Source organism: Palaemon carinicauda, chromosome 37 (assembly GCF_036898095.1).
Source record: "Palaemon carinicauda isolate YSFRI2023 chromosome 37, ASM3689809v2, whole genome shotgun sequence".
Taxonomy (NCBI): Eukaryota; Metazoa; Arthropoda; class Malacostraca; order Decapoda; family Palaemonidae; genus Palaemon; species Palaemon carinicauda.
This window is the reverse complement of record NC_090761.1, coordinates 28,607,404-28,623,926: the sequence shown is the minus strand read 5'-3', so window position 1 is coordinate 28,623,926 and position 16,523 is coordinate 28,607,404. Positions and strand designations below refer to the sequence as shown.

The 16,523-nt window shown below is 34.7% G+C and overlaps 1 protein-coding gene across 1 annotated transcript in view; it reads left to right on the top strand.

The window, feature by feature from the left end:
- Positions 1-9,224: 9,224 nt before the first annotated feature.
- LOC137629246 (probable glutamate receptor) overlaps positions 9,225-16,523 on the top strand; it is a 19,596-nt gene continuing 12,297 nt past the window's right edge. Inside the window, exons 1-4 of the mRNA XM_068360509.1 lie at positions 9,225-9,303; positions 11,235-11,356; positions 13,810-13,926; positions 15,643-15,866. Of these exons, the coding sequence (XP_068216610.1) occupies positions 9,225-9,303; positions 11,235-11,356; positions 13,810-13,926; positions 15,643-15,866 (542 nt within the window). The remainder of the gene's footprint in view (positions 9,304-11,234; positions 11,357-13,809; positions 13,927-15,642; positions 15,867-16,523) is intronic.

Below are 16,523 nucleotides of genomic sequence, written 5' to 3'. Positions count from 1 at the left end.
TACTACAAATTGACTTATCATAAGTTTCAATTAAATCATCATAACTACTACAAATTGACTTATTATAAGTTTCACTTAAATCACCATAACTACTACAAATTGACTTATTATAAGTTTCAATTAAATCACCATAACTACTACAAATTGACTTATTATAAGTTTCACTTAAATCACCATAACTACTACAAATTGACATATAAGTTTCACTTAAATCATCATAACTACTACAAATTGACATATTATAAGTTTCACTTAAATCACCATAACTACTACAAATTGACATTTATAAGTTTCAATTAAATCACCATAACTACTACAAATTGACTTATTGTAAGTTTCACTTAAATCACCATAACTACTACAAATTGACTTATTATAAGTTTCACTTAAATCACCATAACTACTACAAATTGACTTAATGTAAGTTTCACTTAAATCACCATAACTACTACAAATTGACTTATTATCAGTTTCACTTAAATCACCATAACCACTACAAATTGACTTACTGTAAGTTTCACTTAAATCACCATAACTACTACAAATTGACTTATCAGTTTCACTTAAATCACCATAACTACTACAAATTGACTTATTATCAGTTTCAATTAAATCACCATAACTACTACAAATTGACTTATTATAAGTTTCACTTAAATCATCATAACTACTATAAATTGACTTATTATCAGTTTCACTTAAATCACCATAACTACTACAAATTGACTTACTGTAAGTTTCACTTAAATCACCATAACTACTACAAATTGACTTATCAGTTTCACTTAAATCACCATAACTACTACAAATTGACTTATTATCAGTTTCAATTAAATCACCATAACTACTACAAATTGACTTATTATAAGTTTCACTTAAATCATCATAACTACTACAAATTGACTTATTATCAGTTTCAATTAAATCACCATAACTACTACAAATTGACTTATTATAAGTTTCACTTAAATCATCATAACTACTACAAATTGACTTATTATCAGTTTCAATTAAATCATCATAACTACTACAAATTGACTTATTATAATTTTCACTTAAATCACCATAACTACTACAAATTGACATATTATAAGTTTCACTTAAATCACCATAACTACTACAAATTGACTTATTATAAGTTTCGCTTAAATCACCATAACTACTACAAATTGACTTATTATAAGTTTCACTTAAATCACCATAACTACTACAAATTGACTTAATGTAAGTTTCACTTAAATCACCATAACTACTACAAACTGACTTAATATCAGTTTCACTTAAATCACCATAACTACTACAAATTGACTTACTGTAAGTTTCACTTAAATCGCCATAACTACTACAAATTGACTTATCAGTTTCAATTAAATCACCATAACTACTACAAATTGACTTACTGTAAGTTTCACTTAAATCACCATAACTACTACAAATTGACTTATTATCAGTTTCAATTAAATCACCATAACTACTACAAATTGACTTACTGTAAGTTTCACTTAAATCACCATAACTACTACAAATTGACTTATTATCAGTTTCAATTAAATCACCATAACTACTACAAATTGACTTACTGTAAGTTTCAATTAAATCACCATAACTACTACAAATTGATTTATTATCAGTTTCAATTAAATCACCATAACTACTACAAATTGACTTATTATAAGTTTCAATTAAATCATCATAACTACTACAAATTGACTTATTATAAGTTTCAATTAAATCACCATAACTACTACAAATTGACTTATTATAAGTTTCAATTAAATCACCATAACTACTACAAATTGACTCATTATAAGTTTCAATTAAATCACCATAACTACTACAAATTGACTCATTATAAGTTTCAATTAAATCATCATAACTACTACAAACTACAAACCAAGGTATCTGGATTAAGTGGAGTGATCTGAAACTGACGCATCAAAATGGTCTACCTTGACTCAAATCCAAAATAAATTCTCCGTAGTAATTAGAGCCACATTACTCAGCATAAAAATAAGAAAACAAAATATTTAGCAAGGATATCAAAAAAAAAGAAAGAAAGAAAAAAATCCCAAGAATTATCATTATTACCTACGCCAACGAAGTTGGGAGGAGGTGATGTTTTTACCCCTGTTTGTCTGTTTGTTTGTTTGCACTTCCTGGCCACAATTGTACTCATAGTGTAGTGAAACTTTCATAAAATAATCTTTATGTTGAGACGTTGAAATTACTCAATTTTGAAAGTCCTAGGTCAAAGGTCAAGGTCAGTGCCGAGCAAAAGGTCGACCGAATTAACCCTAACCTTGACCCCAAGTTCGCACATGGGTGTCACACAGACTTCAAGTACGCCTACGGTTTAAATTAACTCTGGGAAATGCAAGCTGGTTTGAAAAAATTAGCTGTCGTGACGGAGGTCTGCAGTCTCAGAGTGCTTTACTAGCAATTATTATAAATACCAGCTGAGCTATAAACCTAGTTGGAAAAGCAAGGGCTCCAAGAGGGATGCCAGTCTATTGCTAAAATGAAATAAAGGAATAGCGAATAAACAATATATAAGAAATAATAAAAAGAGTAATGAAATATATTCTGAAGAGTAATGAAATATATTCTGAACAATAACAACGTTAGAATAGATCAGCCATATAAAAACTGTAAAACGAGACTTTAGTCAAACTGTTACACAAACAATAAATTTGAACATCTGAAGTTCTATCAAATCAACTGCGAAATAACGAAGATCATTCCACAATCTGGTCACATCCCCAATGAAACTTTTAGAATACTCTGGGGCTGAGTTGCTAGGTCAATGGCACCTCAGTTTCTTGGGCCCTTGTTTCATTCCCCGACCGACCAGAAGCTATCATCTTTGAATTGATTCCCTCTGGGGTCTCTGATCCCGAGGTAGAGAGAATCTAGATATCAGGAGTATAATATGTGACTTATATAAATATGAAAAACACGTCTAAATGTGTAAAATTATCATATATATATATATATATATATATATATATATATATATATATATATATATATATACATATATATATATATATATACATATATATCTATATATATTTATATAAATATATATATATATATATATATATATATATATATATATATATATATATATATATATATATATAGCCTATGTATACTGTATATATACCCCTATATAATAAAGAACAAGTCTCTCTCTCTCTCTAATATATATATATATATATATATATATATATATATATATATATATATATATATATATATATATATATATATATAATATTCGATAACGCTCACCTCTCCCCATCATATCTATCTAAATATTTAGCTAACATTTTATTACGGGTGTGTACGTACATACACTATATACAGTATATACAGCATTTGTATATATATATATATATATATATATATATATATATATATATATATATATATATATATATATATATGTATACATATATATATATATATATATATATATATATATATATATATATATATATATATATATATATATATAAGAAATCTGCACAACAAGTCTGTTATTTTCACGCACAGGGAGATCACCATGCCGAGAGCCACCCAGCGAAGACGCCGGTCTGTGAGGACGGACGTGGGCAACCGGGCCGTCTTCGTCTGGCTGTGGGTGAGCGGGTTGTCCATCAGAGCCATAGCCCACAAAACGGGAGCCAGCGTCACCACTGTCTACAGATGGATCAAGAGATGGCGAGAAGAGGGCACCTTGGATGATCGAATGCCGATCCTTATTAAGAAAAGGCATCCGCGAACAAGATTCATGTGGGCAAATGCGTGTGCCGAAGTCAGTTCTTATTCTGGAGGGAGAAATGATCTTTCTAGTGGCATGAATCTGATGGGAAACTTAAATTTCTTTCCAAACAATTGTAGTATTTGCCGTTATGCTTTTGATTATATGAAACCTTATAATCCTTTCGGATTTATCGATGCAGGGATTGAAATGGATAAGCATTTTGATTTTGATAACTATGCGAGATTCCCAACTCTTTCTTAGTTGCACTGTTAAAAAAAAAAACGTAATTTTAATCGTAGTTTTACCGTAGAAAATATACTGTTCTCATCCGTATTTCAGTAAAATACAGGCGACCGTAATTTGTATACTACTTTGTTATTATCTTTTACGGGGTGGTGACCGTAACATCCCTCCTTTGACGTCAATATATCCGTTTTTAAAACGGTAAAAATCCTGGATTAAATGTTGCTAGATATTTACCGGTTTTAATGCAAATTTTCAACAGTGTGGTTAAAGCCTTGATATAACATCTAGCAATCAGTTAGTCTTTTATTACTAAAATACCTAATTATTGTAATACCATTTGCATGTGTATGGGTAAAGACAGTAGTCTTGCTCACGCACAGACTGAGAGAAGGAATATCTTACCTACATGATATTTTAGAGAACACGTGAATTTATGCTATGGGAAAAAAGGATTGTGAAAAACAAGATTAAATGCTTTATATAGCATGATATTTCTTATTAAAATTTAGAAAAGTTCCTAAAGGAGGAAGAGTTTTAAAATTACTTAAGTAAAACCTAGTTATCAAGAGTTACTCAAGTATATGATGAGATTGGCTATCAACATAAGGGAAAATTATTGTTTTATATATGGTGAAAGAATTTAAGTGCAAAATTAGCATAGGCATTTGGGAGTTAATATAGAGATTCATAATACTTTACTATAGCATTTAAAATTACATCATCCTTGCACAAGGCTTTGAAGAGGAGAGTTGCAGTATCCATAGGAAAATAGGTTTAATGAATTAAAGGATTATTAAAACATCCCTCAAATACAAAAGTGAAGTATGCTTCATGGATTTAAAAGATGAAAGATGATGACATTATTTGGGGAACAAATATGTAATAAACTGAGATGTGACTGTGATATGGTAACCTATAGCCTACTCCCAGAAGTAGGTCTGGTCATATGGAAGTGACCGGAAAACGGTTACTTTAAACGTTGTTCATGAATGGCAGAGGCAAGGAACAGGACAATGTCCTGGAGACTGCCAATATATGTGGTCAGTACCCAAGTCCCATCTCTATCAAGCTAGGATCTGGGAGGATCAGACAATGGCTGCTGAAGACTCGGTAGGTGGACCTATAGGCTCCACCAAACTCCCCATCCCTAACTCACAGGGATGGTAAGGTTGCAGACAATGAAAAACTATCGAGCTTGAGCGGGTCTCGAGCCCCAGTCCAGCAGATTACCAGGCAGGGACGTCTCCAATAACAGTGATATAGGGTTGTGGTGGCCTATGTGATAACGTCCCTGCCTGGTGATTGCCAGACTGGGATTCGAGTCTCACTCAAACTCGTTAGTTCTCTTGGTCACTGCAACCTCACCATCCTTGAGAGCTAAGGGAACATATAAGTCTACCTACTTAGTCATCAGCAGGCATTGCCTGGCCCTCCTTGGTCCTAGCTTGGGTGGAGAGTTAGCTTGGGAGTTGATCATATGTATCTATGGTCAGTCTCAAGGGCATTGTCCTGCCTGAAAGGGCAATGTCACTGTCCCTTGCCTGTGATATTCATGAGAGACCTTTAAACCTTTAAATGGTAACGAGATATCCTTGCCTGATGAAGAGAGGAGGGCTATAGAACATGACGACCTTTCCAACAATTTTGAGGTTGCAGCTTGGCTAGACGAACGATGCAGTGACTGCATCTGATGGGAAGCGTGTATGGATACGTCTGAATTGCTGTGAGCTGTGGATTTTTTCATTTCTTGACAAAGAGTCTCTCCATGCAGTGGTTGAAGTGAAATTATGTGGGGCATTATTGTGTCTTATTACGCAATTCACCTGTATTTATTGCACACACTCATGCTAGCACACTATCTCACACACATATACAGCATATATGTATGTTTGCATATATGGGTGTACATATATACATATGTATGTATATATATATATATATATATATATATATATATATATATATATATATATATATATATATACATATATATACATATATATATATATTCATATATATATATATATATATATATATATATATATATATATATATATATATATATATATATATATGTATATATATATGCGTGTATGTTCCATTTATGTGTGATTAAATATTATATTCTTACGAAAATCAAGGGATAGCTTTAAATTGATTAGATTGACAAATAGATAACTTAGAAACCGAAAGTTTTCTTTTTGTGAGTTCTTACCCCCCCCCCCCCACACACACACACAAAAACATGATGATTCAATTTACTGGCGGACATGCAAATATTTTTAGAGATAGAAAACATCCACCAAGGAATGAAATTTTCTAAAAACGAAACAATATCTGGCTTTAGAAAAAAAAGGAATAATTGTATCTACTATATTTCTGTAATAACGAGAACTCCATTTAAGATTTCTTATTACACTGTTAAAAATTTCCAGTTAAAAAAAAAAAACTGGAATAAATGTTGCCCGGCATTTACCGCTTCAAAAACGGATGTATTGACGTTAAGATTGATATTACGGTCACCAACCCGTAGAAGATGATATCAAAGTAGATAAAAAATTACGGTCGCCTGTATTTTACTGATATACGCCAGAAAACAGTAGATTCTTAAGGGGAATATCAGATTAAAATTACGGTTTTTAACAGTGTATGGATTACGTTGATCGTTATATTTCAAATGAATAACGCTGAAGAATACATGTACTAGAATATTGCATTATGTACAGTTGGCTTCATTAATTCCGGTACACTTCACGGGAAGCTGAAGAGGCATCTGACAGCTGTATATTGTAGCAAGAAAGGCTGCGTTTAACAAAGGAGAAACTGTTGGTAACGCTGCCTGTAAAACACAGTCGCTGACATTGCAAACACGTGATTAAAACCATTATTATTTTTTCAAAAAGCTTCATAAAAGAATAAAAACAATGCTATTTGCTTGACAGTACTTCGTAACATTAATAAACAATACTTTTGATCTCATGTTTACAAGCTCATGTTTTACAAGCAGCGTTGCCAATAGTTTCTCTTACTAAACACATCGTTACCTGCTACAAGATACAGCTGTCAGCCGTCTTGCTTCCCGTACAAGTGTACCGGAATTAATGAAGCCAAGTGTACAACAATTGGAAAACGGAAATAACACCTGATTATTTCTGAAGCTTTCACAACCTTTGATATTTCTAAGAAATATAGAGCAATATTTAGCAATACCTGTTGCTTCATCTATCGGGTAGTTTACTTGGGAATACAGATGGTCCTCAACTTACAAACTTAATTGGTGTATAAAAAAAAAAAAATAATAATAATAATAATAATAATAATAAAAAAACCGTAGGTCGAATTTCGTTAAATTTTGGCCTAACCTGAATCCCATGCCTACGATTTCCAGCTACGAAAGTCAACAAGTTGTCGGGTTTCTTCTGAAATAGATATCATCATCTCCTACGCCTATTAACGCAAAGGGCCTCGGTTAGAATTCGCCAGTCGTCTCTATCTTGAGCTTTTAATTCAATACTTTTCCATTCAACATCTCCTCCTACGCCTATTAACGCAAAGGGCCTCGGTTAGAATTCGCCAGTCGTCTCTATCTTGAGCTTTTAATTCAATACTTTTCCATTCAACATCTCCTCCTACGCCTATTAACGCAAAGGGCCTCGGTTAGAATTCGCCAGTCGTCTCTATCTTGAGCTTTTAATTCAATACTTTTCCATTCAACATCTCCTCCTACGCCTATTAACGCAAAGGGCCTCGGTTAGAATTCGCCAGTCGTCTCTATCTTGAGCTTTTAATTCAATACTTTTCCATTCAACATCTCCTCCTACGCCTATTAACGCAAAGGGCCTCGGTTAGAATTCGCCAGTCGTCTCTATCTTGAGCTTTTAATTCAATACTTTTCCATTCAACATCTCCTCCTACGCCTATTAACGCAAAGGGCCTCGGTTAGAATTCGCCAGTCGTCTCTATCTTGAGCTTTTAATTCAATACTTTTCCATTCAACATCTCCTCCTACGCCTATTAACGCAAAGGGCCTCGGTTAGAATTCGCCAGTCGTCTCTATCTTGAGCTTTTAATTCAATACTTTTCCATTCAACATCTCCTCCTACGCCTATTAACGCAAAGGGCCTCGGTTAGAATTCGCCAGTCGTCTCTATCTTGAACTCTTAATTCAATACTTCTCCATTCAACATCTCCTCCGACGCCTATTAACGCAAAGGGCCTCGGTTAGAATTCGCCAGTCGTCTCTATCTTGAACTCTTAATTCAATACTTTTCCATTCAACATCTCCTCCTACGCCTATTAACGCAAAGGGCCTCGGTTAGAATTCGCCAGTCGTCTCTATCTTGAACTCTTAATTCAATACTTCTCCATTCAACATCTGCTACTTCAATTTTATAGTCCTCAAAAGTAGATATCAGGTTATCACTAATGTCGTTTTGCTTACTGTATTTAATGATAAATAAATTCCTTTATCTTATCTTTGTTATTTTTAGTTGGATTTGTCGTTTATCTCCAAATGTTTGTAAGTCCTTCTTTATGTCCTTTATATCTGTAAAAATTCATATAATAAACAATCTATGTAAATTTGGTTGTTTTTCTTATATCCATACACGAGTCATTTTATCTTGTATTTAGAGAGACATTAATGACTAAAATAAAAGCCTATGCTGAATGCTACACAGTATTCTAGAAGTTTTGTTCCAGCTGTGACCAAGTTGTGGAATGATCTTCCTAATCGGGTAGTTGAATCAGTAGAACTTCAAAAGTTCAAAGTTGGAGCAAATGTTTTTATGTTGACCAGGCTGACATGAGTCTTTTTATAGTTTATATATGACATATCTGTTTTTGACGTTGTTAATAGTTTATATAGGACATATCTGTTTTGACATTGTTACTGTTTTAGAATGATTTATTGTTAACTTGTTCTCATCATTTATTTATTTCTTTATTTCCTTTTCTCACTATTTTTCCCTATTGGAGCCCTTGGGCTTATAACATCTTGTTTTACCAACTAGGGTTGTAGCTTGGCTAATAATAATAATAATAATAATAATAATAATAATAATAATAATAATAATAATAATAATAATAACAATAATAATAATCAAAATAAGAGATAATTGTATTCTATGTTTTTGTATATATTTCACCGAAGCACAAAAACAAATGAACTTTTCTTTCTCCTCAGAGATAAACTCAGAATTCCTTCAGAATGAAAGAACAGTTGATCATAATGATCATCTCAATCCTGAGTTTAGCTATAAACTCCAGAGGTAATTTCACTGCAAAAGGTAAGTATTGCATGAGGGCGAAGGGGTCACTTGAGAGAGAGAGAGAGAGAGAGAGAGAGAGAGAGAGAGAGAGAGAGAGAGAGAGAGAGAGAGAGAGGGGGGGGGGGTTTATCCTGATTATATGCATTACAATCAGGAGAGAGAGAGAGAGAGAGAGAGAGAGAGAGAGAGAGAGAGAGAGAGAGAGAGAGACTTTAAATTATTTATCTTTATTATATGTATTACAGTCAGAAGAGAGAGAGAGAGAGAGAGAGAGAGAGAGAGAGAGAGAGAGAGAGACTTAAAATTATTTATCTTGATTATATATTACAGTCAGAAGAGAGAGAGAGAGAGAGAGAGAGAGAGAGAGAGAGAGAGAGAGAGAGAGAGAGAGAGAGAGAGAGGGGGGGGTTTATCCTGATTATATGCATTACAATCAGGAGGGAGAGAGAGAGAGAGAGAGAGAGAGAGAGAGAGAGAGAGAGAGAGAGAGAGAGAGAGAGAGAGAGAGAGACTTTAAATTATTTATCTTTATTATATGTATTACAGTCAGAAGAGAGAGAGAGAGAGAGAGAGAGAGAGAGAGAGAGAGAGAGAGAGAGAGAGAGAGAGAGAGAGAGACTTAAAATTATTTATCTTGATTATATATTACAGTCAGAAGAGAGAGAGAGAGAGAGAGAGAGAGAGAGAGAGAGAGAGAGAGAGAGAGAGAGAGAGAGAGAGAGAGAGAGAGAGAGGCTTTAAATTATTTATCTTTATTATATGTATTACAGTCAGAAGAGAGAGAGAGAGAGAGAGAGAGAGAGAGAGAGAGAGAGGGAGAGAGAGAGAGAGAGAGAGAGACTTAAAATCATCTTGATTATATGTATTACAATCAGAAACGAGAGAGAGAGAGAGAGAGAGAGAGAGAGAGAGAGAGAGAGAGAGAGAGAGAGAGAGAGAGACTTTAAATTATTTATCTTTATTATATGTATTACAGTCAGAAGAGAGAGAGAGAGAGAGAGAGAGAGAGAGAGAGAGAGAGAGAGAGAGAGAGAGACTTAAAATTATTTATCTTGATTATATGTATTACAGTCAGAAGAGAGAGAGAGAGAGAGAGAGAGAGAGAGAGAGAGAGAGAGAGAGAGAGAGAGAGAGAGAGAGAGAGAGAGAGAGAGAGAGAAAAAAAAAAGAGAGACTTAAAATTATTTATCTTGATTATATGTATTACAATCAGAAACGAGAGAGAGAGAGAGAGAGAGAGAGAGAGAGAGAGAGAGAGAGAGAGAGAGAGAGAGAGAGAGAGAGAGACTTAAAATTATTTATCTTGATTATATATTACAGTCAGAAGAGAGAGAGAGAGAGAGAGAGGAGAGAGAGAGAGAGAGAGAGAGAGAGAGAGAGAGAGAGAGACTTAAAATTATTTATTTGATTATATATTACAGTCAGAAGAGAGAGAGAGAGAGAGAGAGAGAGAGAGAGAGAGAGAGAGAGAGACTTTAAATTATTTATCTTTATTATATGTATTACAGTCAGAAGAGAGAGAGAGAGAGAGAGAGAGAGAGAGAGAGAGAGAGAGAGAGAGAGACTTTAAATTATTTATCTTGATTATATGTATTACAATAAAAAACGAGAGAGAGAGAGAGAGAGAGAGAGAGAGAGAGAGAAGAGAGAGAGAGAGAGAGAGAGAGAGGAGAGATAAACTGTTCATCCTGATTATACATATTACAATCAAAAACGAGAGAGAGAGAGAGAGAGAGAGAGAGAGAGAGAGAGAGAGAGAGAGAGAGAGAGAGAGAGAGAATATAAATTGTTCATCCTGATTATACATATTACAATCAGAAACGAAATTACGAAAAAAAATATTTTAAAAAAAAACATTAATGTAAATATCAGGCTTATGACTTAGCACACTGATAGGGTGCGTTCTCATCTGAAAATTCTCTTGATAATAAGTAACTTTCTGTCAACAGGGTCAAACGTAGCAAACGAGGTTTCAGCCATCCTAGACTCCGTCCTTGGATCCTACGGATTCCGTCAGTGCTCCGTGGTTCTGATCACAGCCGGGTCCTCAACAGATGTATTTATAACCTCGGTATGACAAGGATTTTAATCGTTTCCGTAATAATAATCATTTTAATCATTTGAATAATAATAATTTTAATAACTTTAATAATAGTAATCATTTTAATAACTTTAATAATAATAACCATTTTAATAACTTTAATAACAATAATCATTTTAATAACTTTAATAATAATAATCATTTTAATAACTTGATAATAATAATCTTAAAGCTGCTTCCTCGGATCACCTTGGTGACCGCTAAGATAGCAGCAGTAGGGGATCCAGCATATGTAGCTTCTTTTGTGGTGGATAACATGGGAGGGAGGGTGGAATATAGCACCATAGCAGTACCAACCAAACTCGGCTGAATCCCTCGTCAGGCTGGGAGGAGCGGAGAGAAGACAAGTATCCCCTTTTTTTCATGGCGGTCAACTCCCAAAATTGGGGAAAGTGCCTTGGTAAAGAGAAAAGATGACAACTTTATCTTGTCTCTTTCATTTCAAACTCGGTTGAATCCCTCGTCATGCTGGGAGGAGCGAAAAGAAGCAAGTCCCCACCTTTTTTTATGGGGTCTTACCTTCAAAATTGGGTGAAGTGACTTGATGAATAGAAAATATGACAACTTTACCTTGCCTCTCTCACTCCAAACTCTGTTGAATCCCTCGTCATGCTGGGAGGAACAAAGAAAAGACAAGTCCCCACCTTTTTTATGGGGGCTTTCCTCCAAAATTGGGGGAAGTGCCTTCATGAATAGAAAAGATGACAACTTTATCTTGCCTCTTTCACTCCAAACTCGGTTGAATCCCTCGTCAGGCTGGGAGCAAAGAGAAGATAAGCCAACCCCCCCCCCCTTTTTTTAATGGTGGCTTACTACCAAAATTGGGGGAAGTGCCTTGGTAAATAAAAAAGATGACAACTTTATCTAGCTACTTTCATTCCAAACTCGGTTGAATTCCTCGTCAGGCTGGGAGGAGAAAAGAGATGAAAAGTCCCATTCTATTCTCTTTTTTTATGGCGGCTTAGCACTTAAATTGGAGAAAGTTCCTCGATAAATAGAAAAGATGAGAACTTTATCTTGCCTCTTTCATTCCGTGATACTTGCAAGTGTTACTCTCTTACGCAAGTGGCTCTTACATTTGTTTTTAGTTACTACCAATTCCTTATGCTATGTGTATGAAAGAATTGCACCTCACTGTCATGAAAACAAAATTAATCCACATATATTAGTAACAAGGTTGTCCCTGTCATCATTTTGTCTGTGATTTATGGTCGTGTTTCCTGCAAACCTCGCGATTGCATATGCAAGACTAAATGAAAGACTATTATGCCAGTCTTTCCCCTGCCTATGTCTCTCTTGCCAAGTCTTGAAAAAAATTATCTCCAATATATCTCAATATATCTCCAACATAATGGCTTTTCTGATTAAACTTAATGATCTACATAAAACAAAGGTTTAAGGGCACCTCATGAATGGCAGGGGCAAGTAACAGTGACATTGCCCTATTGAGCATGACAATGCAATAGAGACTGGCCATATTACAAATGATCAGCGCCCAAGCCCCTTCTCCACCAAAGATAGGACCAAGGAGGGTCAGCTAATGGCTGCCGATGACCCAGCAGATAGACATATATGCTGCTCCACCAAACACCCCTCTCCCATCCTTAGCTCACAAGGATGGGGAGATTGCAGCGACCAAAGAAATTAACGCGTTTAAGCGGGACTCTAACCCCAGTCTGGCGTTCACTAGTCAGGGACCTTACCACATCGGCCACCACAACCTTAGATTTTATCCATCTGTCTTTGGAATTTGATTAGTTAAAAATACTATTTAGATTATGATATATATGAAGTACAGTTGGCTTCACTAATTCCGGTACATTTCACGGGAAGATAGGGAGACTTTTGACAGCTGTACATTGTAGCAGGTAACGCTGTGTTTAGCAAAAGAGAAACTGTAAAACAAAGTCGCTGAGATTGTAAACACGTGATCGAATCTATTTTGATTATTAATTTCACGAAATGCTGTTTAACAGATAACGGTAATTTCTATACAGCATTTCGTAAATTTAACAAAAAATAGTTTTGATTGCATATTTACTAGCTAAGAAACTATGTTTTACAGGCAGCATTGCCAACAGTTTCTCTTTTGCCAAATATTTTATTTTGATTGTTTATTACTTTTCTTGCAATTCATTTATATCATTATTTCCTTTCCTCACTGGGATATTTTCCCTGTTGGAGCCCCTGGGCTTATAGCATCTTGTTTTTCCAACTAGGGCATCGTTACCTGCTGCAACGTACAGCTAAGTCTACTTAACTTCCTATAAAGTATACTGGACTTAATGAGGTTACCTGTACTCGTCCATACCTTCACCTTCGATCAATGTTGATGAAATCGATAAAAATAACAATTAAAAATAAAAAATAAAAACTCACATAGAGATTAGGACTGATAATTAATATGGAGGAATTAATTTTAGGTCATTAAGAAGTTCGGCGGACAAGAAGGATTTAGCGTGTTTGAAGTCAAAATGGAAACGAGAAACGCAAACCTCAGCACCGCTGACGAATCTTGGATAACTCAGCAATTGCAAACGGTATAGTATACCTACATTTTAGTTGAGAAGGATTACTGGTGCAATAATGCATTTGAATGAATCTTGGTTGCACTGTTTATAATAAATTTAATTATAATATATAGTAGGACAGGATTAAAAACGAAACTATAAGAGAGATTAATCGAGTGCCATATGTGGAATTGTGGATGAGGTCATATTGAGGGGGTAGATGGAGATAGTTTGGGAATACTCTTTGCACTACCCAAGAGAGATTAGTTCACCAAACGTTAAACTGGGCTCCACAAGGCACTAGAAGTGTTGGAAGACCCAGACCTACATGGTTGAGGACTATGAAGCGTGAAGTAGATGATGAATGGAGAAGTATTGAATTAAAAGCTCAAGATAGAAACGACTGAAGAAATCTAACCGGGGCCCTTTGCGTCAATAGGCGTAAGAGATAAGGATGAACCTTTGGTTTAAAGGTTTAAAGGCCGCTCATGAATGGCAAAGGCAAGGGAGAGTGACATTGCTCTATCAAGCAGAACAATGCCCTAGAGACTGACCATATGATATACATATGATCAATGCCCAAGACCCCTCTCCACCCAAGCTAGGACCAAGGAGGGCCAGGCAATGGCTGCTGATGACTCAGCAGACGGACCTATAGGCTATCCTACACATCCCATCCGTAGCTCATAAGGATGGTGAGGTTACACCGACCAAAAAACTAACGAGTTTGAGCGGGACTCGAACCACAGTCTGGCGGTCACCAGTCAGGGACGTTACCACATCGGCCACCACAAACAATCGGTCATCAGTTGCAACTCCTTAAATTCACTTTTCCCTGTATTCGGTTTCATGACGAAAAAATGTACCTGTTAATCATCTGTTACTGCAATATTCAACATTACCAGTCAATGTCTTCCTTTTCGGAGAGGGGAAAGGATACCTTAACGTTGTGAAAGGTTTTGCGTATCACCATGATCAGCAAAGCTGTACTAGTCAGGGCCACAAATACTAGGTTAGTTTGCTATGAGCGATCAGACGAAAATCTCCCACCATCACCAATCCGCTAGGGCGACATGTACCCCAGACTTGAATTGAAATGTCTGAGGCCTTTCTACTGTAGTGGACTAGAAACTGCTGCATTTGTTGTTGTAGTTATTTTAAGTATTTCAATATGCATTGTTATTAATATTATAACCAAATTTTAGGTTTTACTTATAATACATTTTTTTAAACAAGTAAAGCAAACTTTTTAAAGGATTTTGTAACACGCATTGTTAATGATAATATAATTTTAAAAAATTGTTTTACGTGTTTTTTTTTTTTAACAGGCAAAGAAAACTTTTTGAAGTATTTTTTAATACGTAGTTATTAATATAGAAAAATTATTTTACTTATAATGGCTTTTATTTTAAACAGGTAAAGCAAACTTTTTTTTAAGTATTTTGTAATACACAGTTAATATAACCAAATTTTTGGTTTTACTTATAATACTTCCTTTTAAAAACAGGCAAAGGAAACTTTTTTATCTTACTTATAATAATTTTTTAAAAACAGAAGAAGCATACTTTAATAAGTATTTTATAGTACGTGTTGTTATCAATAATATAGTAATTTTTTTACTTATGACACCTTTTTTTGTTAAATAGGCAAAGTAAACTTTCCCAGGTATTTTTTAAAAACGTATTGTTATTAATACAATAATTTTTTTATTTTACTTATAATACTTTTTTTTTTTTTTTTTAACAGGTGAAGCAAAATTCCCGATGCCAAACGATCATTATCACGTCTGAGAAAACCGACCATCTGAAAATCCTTTTGGGCCAAGTCCACGCACACGGCCTTTTGATTTGGCCGACAAGACTCATTGCAGTGACGCAAGGGGATATCTCTGCCTTCGTACCCATAAAGAGAGAATTATCGGACACAAACAGCATCCTGGTTTTACTAGAGGGGAATCCCTTGCTCAAAAGGTGCTAATGTTTGCATTTTTTTCTGTTTAAACTTTTACATTTATTACGATTTTCCATTTAGCTTTTCTTATGCTTAAGCCACCTTTCTTCTGTCGCTAATTCTTGGCTTTAAGCCTTTTACTTTGCAATATTTTAGACCTTTTTTATACTTTTTCATTCAATTCTTATATTACTCTATTCTATTATTTTAGTGGGGGAATAATGAACCTTTAATATGGTTGCTTTATACATACATAATACTTTCCTCCTTAATTTCTATAGATTTATACTATTCATTTTGTTTATCCAAATAGTTAGTTCCGCCAACAAAGTTGGGAGGAGGTTATGTTTTCATTCCTGTTTGTCCGTTTGTCTGTTTGTTTTTTTGTGAACAACTTCCTGGCCACAATTGTACTCATAGTAGTGAAAACTTCAGGGATTAATTGTTATATTAAGACGTGGTGGTATTCAAATTTGAAAGTCCTAGATCAAAGGTCAAGATCAAGGTCGAACAAAAAGTCAAGCGAATTAACCCTACCCTTAACCCCAAGTTAGCACATGGTTATCACACAGACTTCAAATAAGCCTACGATCTAAATTGATTCTGGGAAAGGCAAGCTACCGTGACGGAGGTCTGCACTCTCAGAGCGCTTTTCTAGTTGGACAGTATTTTCATTC